The 15992-nt window shown below is 32.3% G+C and overlaps 2 protein-coding genes across 2 annotated transcripts; both read right to left on the reverse strand.

Annotated features, from left to right (window-relative positions):
- Nucleotides 1–3860: 3860 nt before the first annotated feature.
- Nucleotides 3861–4745, reverse strand: LOC126712683 (putative calcium-binding protein CML19). The gene has a single exon (XM_050412116.1). It carries the CDS (start codon nucleotides 4617–4619, stop codon nucleotides 4008–4010), a length of 612 nt encoding a protein of 203 aa, XP_050268073.1. The 5' UTR covers nucleotides 4620–4745; the 3' UTR covers nucleotides 3861–4007.
- A 7109-nt stretch (nucleotides 4746–11854) lies between these two features.
- On the reverse strand, nucleotides 11855–12969 carry LOC126712684 (putative calcium-binding protein CML19). The gene has a single exon (XM_050412117.1). It carries the CDS (start codon nucleotides 12727–12729, stop codon nucleotides 12061–12063), a length of 669 nt encoding a protein of 222 aa, XP_050268074.1. The 5' UTR covers nucleotides 12730–12969; the 3' UTR covers nucleotides 11855–12060.
- Between the last annotated feature and the right edge of the window lie 3023 nt (nucleotides 12970–15992).

Here is a 15992-nt window from a genome sequence, read left to right on the forward strand (position 1 = left end):
TTTGGGGCCCAAGCCCAAAATATATGGAGTCTTAGCCGAATGAGCCCAATACAATGAATTTGTAGAGAATAGGTCAAAAAACTAGGTCACAATGAGTTGGACAGTGGTTAGTATGGAATTGCATGGCGATCAAACACGAATAAAGGATGCTGATATCAAAAAACTTTCAATCCGAGGAGATTAAACTTGTATATAATGATCACTTTTGAATCTCAGAATGAGTTAGATTGCTACACTGTTTTTTCTCTCTATTTTTCGATCCCCTTCTCATGGAGAGTCCCTCACATTATATAGCTCTTTTTGGATCATCTTGATCTTACACTTGTTGATCATCTGAGTCCCTGCTTGAGTGCTCGTCCCATCAGACACCCCTTTTAGCCTTCTGTGAGTTGTGGTAGCCAAGACAGCACTGTTCAGACGTCTTCTCCACATAAATGCGGCTACAAAAGTAGCTGCTACAAAAGTAGCTGCAATACATTTAATGCGGTGATAACAATTTTTCCTTAAATATTTTGAGTTTCTTTCCTTCTCGTTTATTCATGGGGCATATTTCTATCGCTAGAGCCTTTTGGAGGGTTACTTTAATTGCTAGAGTATACACTTGGACTACATTCGTCGTATTTGAGGAGGTATTTCTCCTCGGATCACCTTCCATTCATCCCCCGCTTATGAAACTTTAACTGGGAACCCGTTAATAACTATTCGCTCCTCCTCAGACTTGTCAATGTTCTCGGACAAGGTCTAAGGCCCAATACACTATATATATTTGCGCGTTTTTTTGTGACGTTAATATATTCAAATGATCTCTTTATTAAATTTTTTATAATTTAAATTTCTTAATGATCACCCTAGAAAAATTTCTAAAGCCATCATTGTCCGTTTGAGAATAATTTATTTTTAGTAGCTTACTTGCAAAGATTCTATCAAAAAATATAGTTTTTTATAATTTATTTTTAAAAAAGTAATAAAAATTATATTATTTAAAATTATAAATAAAATAAAACAAACAAACAAACGTAAGACAGAAGGTAAAAAAACAAAACAAAACTTTTTCAATAATTTCCAAACACAAACTATATTAGAGACTTTTTGGGACACTTCGGGAATTTTAAAATTTTTCCCCTAATACCGTTCTTTCCTTTGACCGTAGGGAGACCTTAACTGCGATTGATTACACATTTGTAATCGTAATTGTAGACTTGGAGGCACTCTGCAGTGACGTAGAATAGCGGTAGGTAACACATGGTCATTGGAATTATTTACGGCAATCAAATAAAGAAAAATAGATATTAAGGCCGTTTGGTACGGCTATTTAAATAACCGTTTTTATTTTTTAAAAGAATTTAGTTAATCTATGTTTTCAGGGTACATATTAAATTATTTATTTTTGAAAATATTTTCTCATAAATTAAAAAAATATGACAACTTTTTCTATTTTAGAAAAAAAATTTCCAAAAATAAAAATTATTATGTGTCCTTAGACACACATTAGCAAAATCTTTTTTAAAAATATATGTAAATAAAAAAATATATAAAAATACATAATATTGTTTAAAAATTAAAAATATGTCAAACTCGCGTAACAAACGCGCCTAAACTATGATTCTCTCTGCCTTTCCTTTGTAAGATATTTAATATTTAACAATCGACGGTCAAAACTGTCTATTCAGCAAAAAAAAAAAAAAAAAAGACCGTCAAAACTGTCTAAAGAAAGCGTGTTTTCTAGCAACAGAAGAAAAGAAAAAAGATTACTATATTTTAAACTTGTACGAAAAATGGAAGCTTGGATACATCACGCAGGTAGCAAGGCCCAGCTAGGTGACTCGGGTCAGGCCTGAGACCCCAACAAGAGAAAGCCCTTCCATATCTGCGAGGTGACAGCATCTTTAGCGATATATCTAAATTTTTGAACTAGACAACAAACAATAATATTTAATTTTTACTTACCTATTTTTTTAAATACATTTTTTTTAATTGTTTATCCATTTCTTGATCTCATTTAAATATTATTTATTCATTCATTCTTTACTTTTTTTAATCATCCTTTATTCTTCCTATGTTCATTCTCAGCAATTATATTTTTTAATAAGAAGTATTATATCTACAACATTTTTCGCAATACTTTCATAAGAATCACAACAAAATCTTATGTGGAAAGTTGTTATTAGTTTTAATTTGAACCCACCACTGAAATTATTTTTTTACTCACCAATATTAGCTAATAACAATCTGTTACTTAAGATTTATTGTAAAAATATTGTGGTAGCATTTCTTAATTGTCATTTCTTATTCTTTATATTATTTTTCCTTTCAATTTCATCCATTCGTACCTTTTTTTTTTCTTTTTCTTTTTTTCTCCTTTTTTTTTCTCCACCACACATGTATACCCACTTTAGCTCCCTTCTTTTTCTTTTTCTTTTTCTACTTGATTCTACTCTTTCCAGAGCATTCTCTCTCTCTCTCTCTCTCTCTCTCTCTCTCTCTCTCTCCTTTCTACTTTTTTCTTATTCTACTTGATTCTAGAACATTCTCTAGGTGTCTATGTGATAAGAAACAGAGAAAGAACAAGCAAGAGATATCTTGCTTGCTCCACTGTTGATCGAAAGATACAGGCAGACGCAGAATCTTACTTGCTCCACCGTTGCTAGCTCTTTGTCTTTTTCTTTTCTTTTCTTTTTTCTTTTATTGTTATGATTTGATTAATTTTAAGATTGTGTTTTTGAGTTTGTATTTTGATTATGCTTGAGTTAGAGATGTTTAAGAGAAAGGATTGTTGTGTTTGTAGTCGTTGTGAATTTTTGTAGCCGTTGTGAGAGGAGAGAGAAAGAATTATTTTTTATTGAGTTGTAAGATTTTTTTTAAGTAAAAAAATTCATTTGAAGTTGCTATAGTGTTTTCTATATCTAGAGAAGCACTATAGCAACTTCAAAAAAAAATTAGAAAAGTTTTGCAATTGGAGAATTTGTTGGAGCTGATTTTTGGGGTTTGTTCTCCAAAAAATAGATTTTGCTAATCTATTGGAGATACTCTAAATTTACAAATTTAATTTTTTAGGGTGTGTAAATTGCTGTCACCAATCATAAGAAAAATATAATTCATATTCATTTGTTGTCGTTTTGAAGTACCACCAATTGCATTATTTTTTACATTATTTTGTAAGCTTTTTGTAATAAAATTTGGACTAATTATAGCATTTTTCACAAAAAAGAATTATAGATTAATAGAAATTCAACCCAATCACCATTAAGTAAATGAAAAATGCTAACGTTACTACAAAATACTTAGAAACTGACATGGCAATGATAGACCGAAACATAACAATTGTTTAATGTGGGTAACTGTGATTAGATGTTTATCACTATTATATAAATTCACAATTTTTTTTTATCACTTAACGTAGAACAATTATAACAAAGTGTGTGGAAATACTTGAACTATGCTCATATTTGATAAAGCCAAGAGAAAAGAAGAAAAGTAAAGCAAAATATACTAACGTGTCATTGGTTGGAGAAGCAATTCCAATCCTCTTTTCTTTTGGCCGATGATAAAGATATTTAGATAATTGCGGCTAGCTAGGCACTATATATATATATATATATATATATATATATATATATATATAAAAGCAAGGGATGTCAATATAAATAATGAAAGTTTCTTTATAATGGCATCAGTACAGTCATCAGGTTGTTGGGATGTTGTTACTATATTATCTCTAGTTAGTTCAAACCTCCCGTTTGGGCGGGCCCAAACATAGAATACTGTAAGATTCAACGATTTTTTTTTTTTTTAGAAGTTTTATTTTGCTGAAAAAGTTTTCCGAGAGTGATCGTTAATAAAGGATTTCAGTACAGCCAAAGTTCAAAAAATATAAGTTGATTGGTGGAATCTGAATTTCTTTACAAATATACATGTAACTGATAAAAGATGAAAAGAATGAAGTGAAGAACAATGAATCATTGAAGGAAACGGACAAATAATCTCGATTAGCAGCAATGGAATATGAATTAGCGCATCATAGTTTGGAACTCATCAAAGCTCAGGACGCCATCTCCATTGAGATCAAACATTCGAATCATGGTTTCGCAATCCTCAGTAGACTTGGACTCACCGAGTCGACTCAGCATCCTCTTCAAGCTTGTGGGGGTGATACAACCTGACCCCTCCATCTCATACTTTCCAAAAGCCTCTCTCAGCTCCTCATTCTTGTCCTCCTCTCCTCCTGCTTCCATTAGCTTCTGGAATTCCTCGAAATCCAGCTGCCCATCTCCATTCAAATCACATGTTTTCACGGCTGCATCTGCCTCATCCATTGACAGCTCTCCGCCAACAGTCCTCACACAGCTTTGTAATTCAGAAGGAGATATTTTACCATCTCCATCCTCGTCAAAGTAATCGAACACCCTTTGAAACTCGCTGCAGTAGTTTTTGCTTGCATTGGAAGCAGTTGGTGAAAGAGAGCGCTTATCCTCCTTTCTCCTTGGAGACAATTTACTACGTAATCTTCCTAAAGCTGATTTTTTTGGTGAAGTTGAACTAGGCTTTTCCTCCAATACTGTAATTGGAGAAGAGGAAGAAGAAGAAGAAGAAGAAGAAGCTGCATCGTATGTGGTCTTCATGATGAAACCCGGATTAATTGAAGGCAGTTTGCTAAATCAAAGAACTTTGAGCTGGGTATATACTCGAACTTAGAAATTAGTTTGAATGAATGTAACAACCAACAAGGTTGGCTTTTTATATAGAGAGAGATATCAAGTTATATAGAAATAGAATGATGAGTTCGAAACTTCGAAACACAAGCGGAAAAGGAATCCCAAATGGGAAAGCAAAATAAAGGTCCGATGATATGATGATATAAGTGATGACGTTGTGGAACGTGACGGCAGACTTGTGGTGGAAAGATTTTATATATATCTTGAGACCAATATTTTTTCAATGGTGTTTTTTCCGTATAATGGTTTTGACTTTTGACTTTTGTAGATCGCCAATTGTTTTTTTTATTTATGAGAGAAGGTAAGAGCATCAACAGTAGATGTTGTAAAAAAAATGTCATTTTATCACATTAAAAACTTACTTTATTATTTTATCAGATCATTTTACAACATCGTATTTATCAAATATTTTATCATTCAATTCTATATATTAAAATAATATTTTCTACACATTAAAATAATATATCTAACACAATAAATAACAACCATGCTGCCGCCGCCGCCACCACTACCACCGCCACCGTGGCAACCACAATCCATTGCAAAACAAAAAACTAAAAACAAAACCACCACCACAACCACCGTCATCAACAACCCACCACAAAACCCATTAAAAACAAAGCAACACCCACTAGCACAGCAACTCAAACCTAGAAAACACAGCAACTCAAACCCGGAAAACACTTCGATCAAGATCTCACCTCACCTCAACCCACGATCAAGATCTTGATCAACTCAACGTCGATGCCCACTAGCACTCAAACCCAGAAAACACTCCAATCGACTCAAACCCACTAGCACCGGCAACCCACGATCAAGATCTCACATCACCTCAACGTCGATGCCCACAATCAAGATCTCAACATCGATGCCCACGATCGTGACGAACACTCCAATCTCATCTCAACGTCAATGCCCACGTCGATTCCGATCGATGATGACGATGATGATGCCTGGAGAGATCGGTGATGACGATGCAAAATGCAACCGGTGAGAGATCGGCGATGACAAAGGTGAGAGAGAAGAGAATCAGTGAGAGAGAACAGAGGTGAGAGAGAAGAGAAAATAATAAACTGAAGAGAGAGGAGAGAGAAAAGAGAATAAAAAAATATTAATCAGTATACCATTTCCGTCCGTACAGTGGTAAATATGCAACGACACTATTCATAAATTGCAAAAATTATAGCATTTGGAACATCTGATAAAGATGGTTTTTGGTGTTTGGTGTGGTAAATGTGCCAAATATTTGGCATTTGGCACATTTACCACACCTAGTGTGGATGCTCTAACGAAGACCATGACGATTGTTGATAAGATATTTTTGTCCATTTGCAGCGCTGGCTCTACTATACAATAGCGCCCTAACTTGCAAAGGAAAAAAAAAACTAACTTGCCAAAAAAAAAATTATATACTAAATTAACCTATTGTAACTACCTTAATAAAAATGTTAAACACTCTGATTTGAATTCAACAAAAATAAGACTAATGTTAGGACAAATTTTAGTTACAAAATTGGTTATAGCCTAAAACTACATCCTTACTCAATATCTTTTTATAGGAGGTGAATTTTGACAAATTCACCATTGGATTACATCTTCTTCCTATATCCTCCATACTTGCAAAATTTCTAGAAAATTAAAGATCAATAGCTATATCACTAATATATTATTTAAATTGTAAATTTTTGTAGTTTAAAATTATGCATAAAATATAAGTTATAGATCAAATAATAAATAATATCTAATTTACACAAAATTTGATATGTGTATTAAAAAACATGCAATTTAACGGTTAGATTTTTAAAATATGTAATAATGTTTATTTTATTGAGTAAGATTGTAACCTTAGACTACAATCAATTTTGTAGTAAACTTTGTCCCTAATGTTATATACTTATATCCATAACATTTTAAGAATAATTTCACAAAAAATTCTATGTGGTAAGCTGTTAATGATTCTAATTTAGACCCAATATTGACATCAATTTTTTACACACTAATAATAACTTTTTACATAAGATTTATTATAAAAAATATTGTGAGCATAGCATTACTTCAAAAATAATTTTGGCCCCCTAAACATAATCCTTAACCCCACCCCCCCCCCCCTCTTTTTTCTTTAAAGCTTAATAACATCAGTAAAAATTAGCTCAAATATCAACAAAATAACCCCAAAAAAAAAAAAATACTAGACCAAATAACAAGAATAATAAGTGAACAAATTATTCAACAAAAAACCTATTCTAAAATAAAAAGATAAAAATCTCTAATAATTTAAATTTGTAACTCGTTCACCCATTCAATAAAAATAATCTATAATTTTATTTTTCCTTAAAAAACGGTACCAATAAAAATATTGTGGTTGTGAGTTTTTTTTTTTTTTTTTTTGATAAACTAGTTGTGAGTTCTTCTTGGTGTGATGGCAGCTACGCTCTCATTGGTTTTGCGCGCAATTGCAACAATTTTACTCTCTTTAGCGACTTGGTTTTCAATTATAGCAAATAACTCCATTTTTTTCTTATCTATTATTATTTCAGACCCTCACTCACTTTATCACTCTCATTTCAACATTCTCAGTTCCTACTTTATTTGTTATTCGTCTATTTTCTCTTTTTCTCTTTATTAATAGAAAGAAATTGTAATACTATTTATATATTTGCGCATTTTTTTGTGACGTTAATATATTTAAATGATCTCTTTATTAAATTTTTTATAATTTAAATTTCTTAATGATCACTCTAAAAAAATTCCTAAAGCCATCATTGTTCGTTTGAGAATAATTTATTTTTAGTAGCTTACTTGCAAAGATTCTATCAAAAAATATAGTTTTTTATAACTTATTTAAAAAAAGTAATAAAAATTATATTATTTAAAATTATAAATAAAATAAAACAAACAAACAAACGTAAGACAGAAGGTAAAAAAACAAAACAAAACTTTTTCAATAATTTCCAAACACAAACTATATTAGAGACTTTTTGGGACACTTCGGGAATTTTCAAATTTTTCCCCTAATACCGTTGTTTCCTTTGACCGTAGGGAGACCTTAACTGCGATTGATTACACATTTGTAATCGTAATTGTAGACTTGGAGGCACTCTGCAGTGACGTAGAATAGCGGTAGGTAAACACATGGTCATTGGAATTATTTACAACAATCAAATAAAGGAAAATAGGTATTAAGGGTCCGTTTGGATACAACTGAAAACTGAAAACTGAAAAACACTGTAGCAAAATAATTTTTAAATGTGTTAATAGTATTGTGGGACCCATTTTTAATGAAAAAGTTATTGAAAAGTGAAATTTGTGGGTCTGTGAACAGTACATAATGTGCTGTGATGGGCGGAAACAAATTGGAAAAGTCAAAATTTGCGGTTACTGTTCATTAAACAGTACATGAACAGTAACCGCAGCACTCAAAAAGCTCAAAAACGCGTGAAAAAAAAAAAAAAAAAAAAAAAAAACTGGAAAACGTAAACGCACTGGTTTTCAGCGCAATCCAAACGCAGGCTAAGTGCTCATTTTGTATGGGTATTTAAATAACAGTTTTTATTTTTTTTAAAGAGTTCAGTTAATGTGTGTCCTTAGGGTACATATTAAACTATCTATTTTTTTAAATATTTTTTCGGAATTTGAAAAAGTTGTCAATATTTTTTCAATTTTCGAAAAAAAAATTTTCAAAAATGAAAATTATTATATGCCCTTAAAATACACATTAGCAAAATTCTTTTTAGAAATATACGTGAATAAAAAAGTGTATAAAAATACATATAATATTATTGAAAAATTAAAAATATGTCAAACTCGTGTAACAAACGCGCCTAAACTTTGCTTCTCTCTGCCTTTCCTTTGTAAGATATTTAATATTTAACAATTGACGGTCAAAACTGTCTGAAGAAAGCGTGTTTTCTAGCAACAGAAGAAAAGAAAAAAGATTACTATATTTTAAACTTGTACGAAACATGGAAGCTTGGATACATCATGCAGGTAGCTAGGCCCAGCTAGTTGACTCGGGTCAGGTCTGAGACCCCCAACAAGTGAAAGCCCTCCCAAATCTGTGAGGTTTGAGCCTATTTATCTAAATTTTTGTATTGTTTAGACAGCAAAGAGTGATATTTAATTTTTTAGTTATCTATTTTTTTGAATACACTTTTTAAAAGATTCTTCGTCTATTTTTTCATCCTATTTAAATATTATTTTTTCATTCATTTATTATTTTTTTTAATCATCCTTTATTCTTCCTATGTTCATTCTTAGCAATTATATTTTTCAATAAGAAGTATTATATGTACAACATTTTTCGTAATATTTTCGTAAGAATCACAACAAAATCTTATGTGGAAAGTTGTTACTAGTTTTAATTTGAACTCACTACTGAAATTATTTTTTTACTCACTAATATTAGCTAATAACAATCTGTTACTTAAAATTTATTGTGAAAATATTGTGGTAGCATTTCTTAATTGTCATTTCTTATTTTTTATATTATTTTTCCTTTCAATTTTATCCATTCGTACCTTTTTTTTTTCTTTTTCTTTTTTTCTTTTTTTTTTTCTCTACCACACATGTATATCCACTTTAGCTCCTTTCTTTTTCTTTTTCTACTTGATTCTAGTCTTTCCAGAGCACTTTCTCCATCTCTCTCGCCCTCTCTCTCTCTTTCTTTCTCTAGCTCTCTCTTTTTCTAATTTTTCTTTTTGTACTTGATTCTAGAACATTATCTAGGTCTCTATTTGATAAGAAACAGAGAAAGAACAAGCGAGAGATATCTTGCTTGCTCCACCGTTGATCGAAGGATACAGGCAGATGTAGAATCTTGCTTGCTCCACCGTTGCTAGCTCTTTGTCTTTTTCTTTTCTTTTCTTTTTTCTTTTATTGTTATGATTTGATTAATTTTAAGATTGTGTTTTTGAGTTTGTATTTTGATTATGCTTGAGTTTAGAGATGTTTAAGAGAAAGGATTGTTGTGTTTGTAGCCGCTGTGAATTTTTGTAGCCGTTGTGAGAGGAGAGAGAAAGAATTATTTTTTATTGAGTTGTAAGATTTTTTTAAGTAGAAAAATTCATTTGGAGTTAGTACAGTATTTTTTATATCTAGAGAAGCACTGTAGCAACTTCAAAAAAAAATTGGAAAAGTTTTGCATTTGGAGAATATGCTAGAGTTGATTTTTGGGGTTTGTTCTCCAAAAAATAGATTTTGCTAATCTATTGGAGATACTCTAAATTTACAAATTTAATTTTTTAGGTTGTGTAAATTGTTGTCACCAATCATAAGAAAAATATAATTCATATTCATTTGTTATCGTTTTGAAGTACCACCAATTGCATTATTTTTTACATTATTTTGTAAGTTTTTTGTTGTAAAATTTGGACTAATTTTAGCATTTTTTACAACAAAAAAATTTAAGATTAATAGAAATTCAACCCAATCACCATTAAATAAATGAAAAATGCTAAAGTTATTACAAAATACTTAGAAACTGATATGGCACCGAAACATAATAAATGAATGTTTAAATCAATATTTTTTATTGACTACTCCTCAGTTTTGTAAGGCTTATCCCTAGCATGCTCAAATTGTATTGAGCTAGCCCCATGCCCAACCCAAACTACACGGGCATTCTCTTGTTCCAGGTCCAGAGCATGGGATAGACTAAGAATCGTTGTAGAAGACCCAAAGATCTAGCGCTAGCTAAGAATGTTTAACAATATTCAAATCAAGCAAGCACCAAATTAATGTTCTACTGCAAGCAAGACCTCAACTTGGTAGTAAAGGTAATCAAGTAATGCAAGCGAATTGGCAGTAATTTTTCCAATCGTAGCAGGAAAACTGAGTTCCTCGTGCATTGCCTCTGCACCTAAAGATAAGGTTTGCGAGGATCGGGCGTGTCAGTGTGAGCACTACAACAACGCTATTCCTTGCAAAGTTGTGGTTAACCTCAAAAGAATAGACACTCAATTTCAGAGATTTCTGTTTCTTTCCTTTTATGTATGTAAGCAATAATATACTTATTTATGTGTCCATAACATGTGTTAGTAAATGTCAGTGTTGTTTCCTTGTCACTTGCTTTCAAAAGTATATTGCTTTGTGAAGATGGCATTTTCTTTTTTCTTTTTTTTTTGTGTTTTTGTGAAGGTATCTAAATAATGTTTAGAACTCATACTAATATGAAAAATTTAGATTCATTAAGCATTCACATCAGCCTCAATGAATTTTTAGCTAAACTTAGTCTAAAATTTTCACTTTTATTAATTTAGCTAATCTATTGTTTACAAATAGCTATATTAGTTTCAATGCTCTATCACAATTTCATTTAAAACTTATTTCATATCTTCTTAAATATTTGTTTTCACCTCATCCTTCTCCAATTTCACTTTTTTTTTTCTCAAATCACCACCTACAAACATCCATCAGTGTTGCCGACCCACCATCAAACTAGATAAAAATAAAACACAACCATATCAAAACTAAATCAACCCAACCAGATCCAACATCAAATTAATCACCAGTGCAACATCGTTGTTTTAAGCGTCGGTCTAGTCTCACACCGCTGCAAATCTATTAAATCGCAACATCATTGTTCTCACAGTCGGCCCAACCTCGCACCACTACTTGAGGATTCATTGTTCTCCCCATTGAAGATTACAAGATCTTTTAGACCAATTTGGTGGCAGAGAGAGAGAGAGAAGCTATGGTCTGTTGATGAGCAGTGAGAACATGAGAAAGAGTGTGCGCGCTAATTAAAAATGATGCATTGAGTGAACAAGGCTCTTCAATAAGTGTACTGAATCCCCTATCCATTGTTAATCACAAGAGCTGTCAATATAAACACAACTCTTTTAGGATCACACACTTTCCTACCCATTTTGCCACAATTTTCACTTTTGCCAATTTAAGATTGGATTAGATCACTTACATATGAGGCCATCACTAGGACTTGGTGAAAAACAATCTAATTATCACTTAACACAAGCACAAGTTGTTGTAATATGTGCGGTAAAGTATATAAAATTTTATATAAATACTAAATACCGAAAGTTTGTTTCAGAACCTGATTAGCCATCGGGTAGTTGGAGTGTTATTACTTTACTAACTAGTTATTTCAAACTTCCTTTTTGGCGGGCCTAAACATATATAGAATATTGTAGGATTGAACGAGTGAATATTGTATAATACATCAGTATAAACAAAGGTCGAAAAATATAAGCTGATTATTCTACAAGATTATGGAAATATATTCCTTACAAATGTGTAACAAGCAAAAGAATGAAGTGTTAACAAAACAAAAAACCAATCACCAAAGGAATCGTACAAATATTTACGGCGAACAGTAATAGATATGAATTAATCAACGCATCATAGATTGGAACTCATCAAAGCTTAGGACGCCGTCTCCATTGAGATCAAACATTCGAATCATAGCTTTACAATCCTCAATGGACTTGGACTCACCGAGTCGACTGAGCATCCTCTTCAAGCTTGTGGGAGTGATGCAACCCGATCCTTCCATCTCATACATGCCAAAAGCCTCTTTGAGCTCCTCATTCTTGTCTTCCTCTCCTCCTCCGTCCATTAGCTTCTGGAATTCCTCGAAGTCGAGCAGTTCATCTCCGTTCAAATCAGCTGCTCTCACAGCTGCTTCTGCCTCATCCATTGACAGCTCGCCCCCCACAGTTCTCACGCAGCTCTGTAATTCAGAAGGAGATATTTTACCATTCCCATCCTCATCAAAGTAATTGAACACCTTTTGGAGCTCATTGCTGTAGTTTTTGCTTGATGAAAGAGAGAGCTTATTGGCCTTTCTTCTTGAAGACAATTTACAACTTAAACTTCTTAAAACTGATTTTTTGGGTGAAGTTGAAGTACGCTTTTCTTCCAATATTATAGTTGGAGAAGAGAAAGAAGAAGAAGAAGACGACGAAGAAGCTGCATCGTGTGTGTGTGCGGTCTTCATGATGAAACCTGAGATTAATGGAAGGAAGTTTGCTAAATCAAAGAACTTTGAAATTTTGTGCATAAACCTGAACTTGAAATTAGTTTGAATGAATAGAACAAGGTTGGCTCTTCCCCTTTGCTATATATATAAGAGAGAAATTTGCTATAAATGATTATTTGAAAGCGAAACAGAGACGAGGAAAATGAATCCTAAAAAGGAAAGGAGAAATAAAGCATGAAATAACTGAGGATATTTTGTAGCACACGACAAGAAATTCGTGCAAACTTTTATAAGTTACGGTCTTTACGAGTTGGCAAAGTTATGGTCCTTCAATAGGTATATATATATATATATATATATATATATATATATAAACCGGATAAGTTACACGGGACACGGTGTTGAGCTATCATGAGATTGATATTTAGCCGGCTCTTCAATTGTTGATAAGACAAATGAGTTGGATTTAGCTTTACGGCAGCGCGTGAAGGAAGTTTCCTGCTGCCTGCGGAGGAAATTGACTGATGAAAGTTTGAGACTTTTTTGTTTTGTTTTTGTTTTTGTTTTTGGTATTCTATTCTTTCCTTTGTCCATAGGGAAAGCTTAGCCGCAATCAATTGTAGACACGCGGGGGCGTGCAGTGTCGTTTAATCTTGTGGTAAGTAACTAAAGCTACAAGTCGGTCACCGAATTTTTTATGCAAAAAATCTAGTATCACAAAAATGTACAATTTTTGCCGCAATTCCTTTTGTGGCTAACTGTGAAAGTTTGAGAAAAAAATGATGTGTCCATGGATCATGTGAAAGTAATATGCAATTAATTATAGTTGGCTATATAAGAGAGTTGTGAAAACAATTATGAGTTTATTTTTGGTACTGAAAGAACCTTGTTCACAACAATGAATTTAAGGAAAAACAGATATTTGCTTCTCCCTCCTCTTTCGGTAGATTCTTTTTATGTATTATTTAACGAATAACGGTCAAAACTGTCATAGAAGGCATGTTCTCTAGAGTCTGGAGTGAAAAAAATGTGAATATTCCATGAAAAATGTGGAGAAAGTGTGAAAGTGTGTATTGTGTGTGGGGGGTGAGAAATAATATTCTTTTAAAAATTTAATTATCGTTAGGAAAAAGAGAATACTCAACACTATCTTATCTTGTATTCATATTGAATTGGTCAATTCAATCATATTTTGAATTTAATTAAAAATTTAATATAATGCGCCTAAAAATTATATGCAAGTATATTTAATTTGTTACTTTTTTTTTATTCACATGTATATACAATGGATAAGTGACACACGTGATAAGCTCAGACAGGGGTATTGACAAAAAACCATGTGAAAGTTGGGTAATTCTTACATGCTTTGGGAGCAATGCTCCCTTCTCTCACATGAGGGGTGGGCCTCATGGTGGGACCACGCATGGGGCCCACCCCTCATGTGAGAGGAGGGAGCATTTCTCTCAGAGCACCTAAGTTTTTCCCACATGGGGCCCACCCCTCATGTGAGAGGAGGGAGCATTGCTCTCAGAGCACCTAAGTTTTTCCCGTGAAAGCTATGTAACTTTGTTTCCAATCTAACTGTAGCTTGACACTCTTGAACTGCTTAGGCTTGAGCTGCTGGCTGTTGCATCTTGGATTTTACAACACTTTGAGAACACTTGAATCAGCTAGAGTTTCTTTTGTACGTAGAACTGCAAAAATTGCAGCACATTCATTACTCATTAGCACAGTATCCAGTTCAAGTGGAACTGTAGAAAGACAAGGAATGTTGGCTTGGCCACAATCAGTTTTTTCTTCTACCATTCTGCAAGTATTTGAATAAAATGACTTGGTTTTCTACGTTGAATATTAACCCACAAAATATGATAATGTGGATCAAACTTTAGGGTGGATTGACCGGTTCCTGCCCTAATAAATTAGGCAGCCAGGCCCATTTCTAACTTATCCAATGTAAAATAGGTCCGGTCCGGTTAGATTGGGCTAAATCATCCAAACCGGTCCGATTACAATTATCTTTGGGCTAGAATTGTAAATATAAAATACAAAATTGTGAAACACGGAATGGATTTTTCTGGATGATATGTTTGAAAACAACTTATTTAGCTGAAATTAAAAACATTTTGTCGAAAGTATTATAAATAAAGCTAAAAGGTAACTGAAATAGTACAATAAGACCCATGAATAATACAAAAAGTGCAATGAAACCTATAAATATTAACAAAAATAAGCTAAATAGTAACAAAAATAAACTAAATATTTAAAAAAAAAAAAAAAAAACTGGCTTTTTAAGCCAATACCAAACACAACTGTCATATGGGTCATGTTTTATTTTTATTTTTAAGAAAGTTGAATATTTGTTGGCTAGGAAAGATAATTAGATAGCATGTGAGAACCATCGTAACAGGTCGAGAGAAAGATCTAGGTCGAGCTATACAATTCAAGATGGATCCACAAGCCACGATTATAACTATAGTTAGACGTGTAATAAGTTTTCTCAACCTTAGCTGGATTGTGGCTGGATTTTTCTACAGATTCTAGACATGGGCTCATCATGTCCGAATAGTTGCAGCTTGCTAGGAAATAAAATATGAGAGTTATGTAATACTTTTGATCCTTAACCTTCAAGCTTGAGGTTGTTTTTATTTTCAAAAAATTTTATTTTGACTCTTCATATTTGATACTATTTTACATTAATCTTGCCATTCATTTTCTCTAGTAATTTGATTGTCCATAATATATATATATATATATTCCTACAACAATGAAATTCCTGCATTTTACAACATTTCAAAGTTAGGATTTCATAAAATAGTTCAACATGATGGGCACTTAACGATCATATTACCAACGAAAATGGATGGCATGGTCAATATGAAAACAAAATGAAAACGAAGAATCAAATTGAAAATTTTAAAATATACATGGCCAAAATGAAAAATAATCTCAAACTTTAAAGGTCATAAGTGTAATTTAGTATAAAAAAAAAAAAAAAAAAAAAGATGACATTATTTTTGATAATTCGTGGTTACAACAATGTGGAACTGGGGAGAAAGATGACATTGTGAGAACACATATACAAAAAAATATTTAGGACTTAGAGTATGTCCAACAAACTCTTTTATATTTCACTTTCTCCATTTTTTACAAATCCAAACTCAAAATGCTCTAACAAACTCTCTTTAAGTCAAGGATTTTATAACTTAATTGGCACCTCTTTATGTATAAAGTGCTTGGGATCTAGGGAAAAATAGTTTAAGTTGCGAGATTAGCAAAACAAACTATAACTATCTATAAAAATAAAAATAAAAATAAAAAAATCTTAAATCTTAATTATTTGCTCT

Source organism: Quercus robur, chromosome 2 (assembly GCF_932294415.1).
Source record: "Quercus robur chromosome 2, dhQueRobu3.1, whole genome shotgun sequence".
Lineage (NCBI taxonomy): Eukaryota > Viridiplantae > Streptophyta > Magnoliopsida > Fagales > Fagaceae > Quercus > Quercus robur.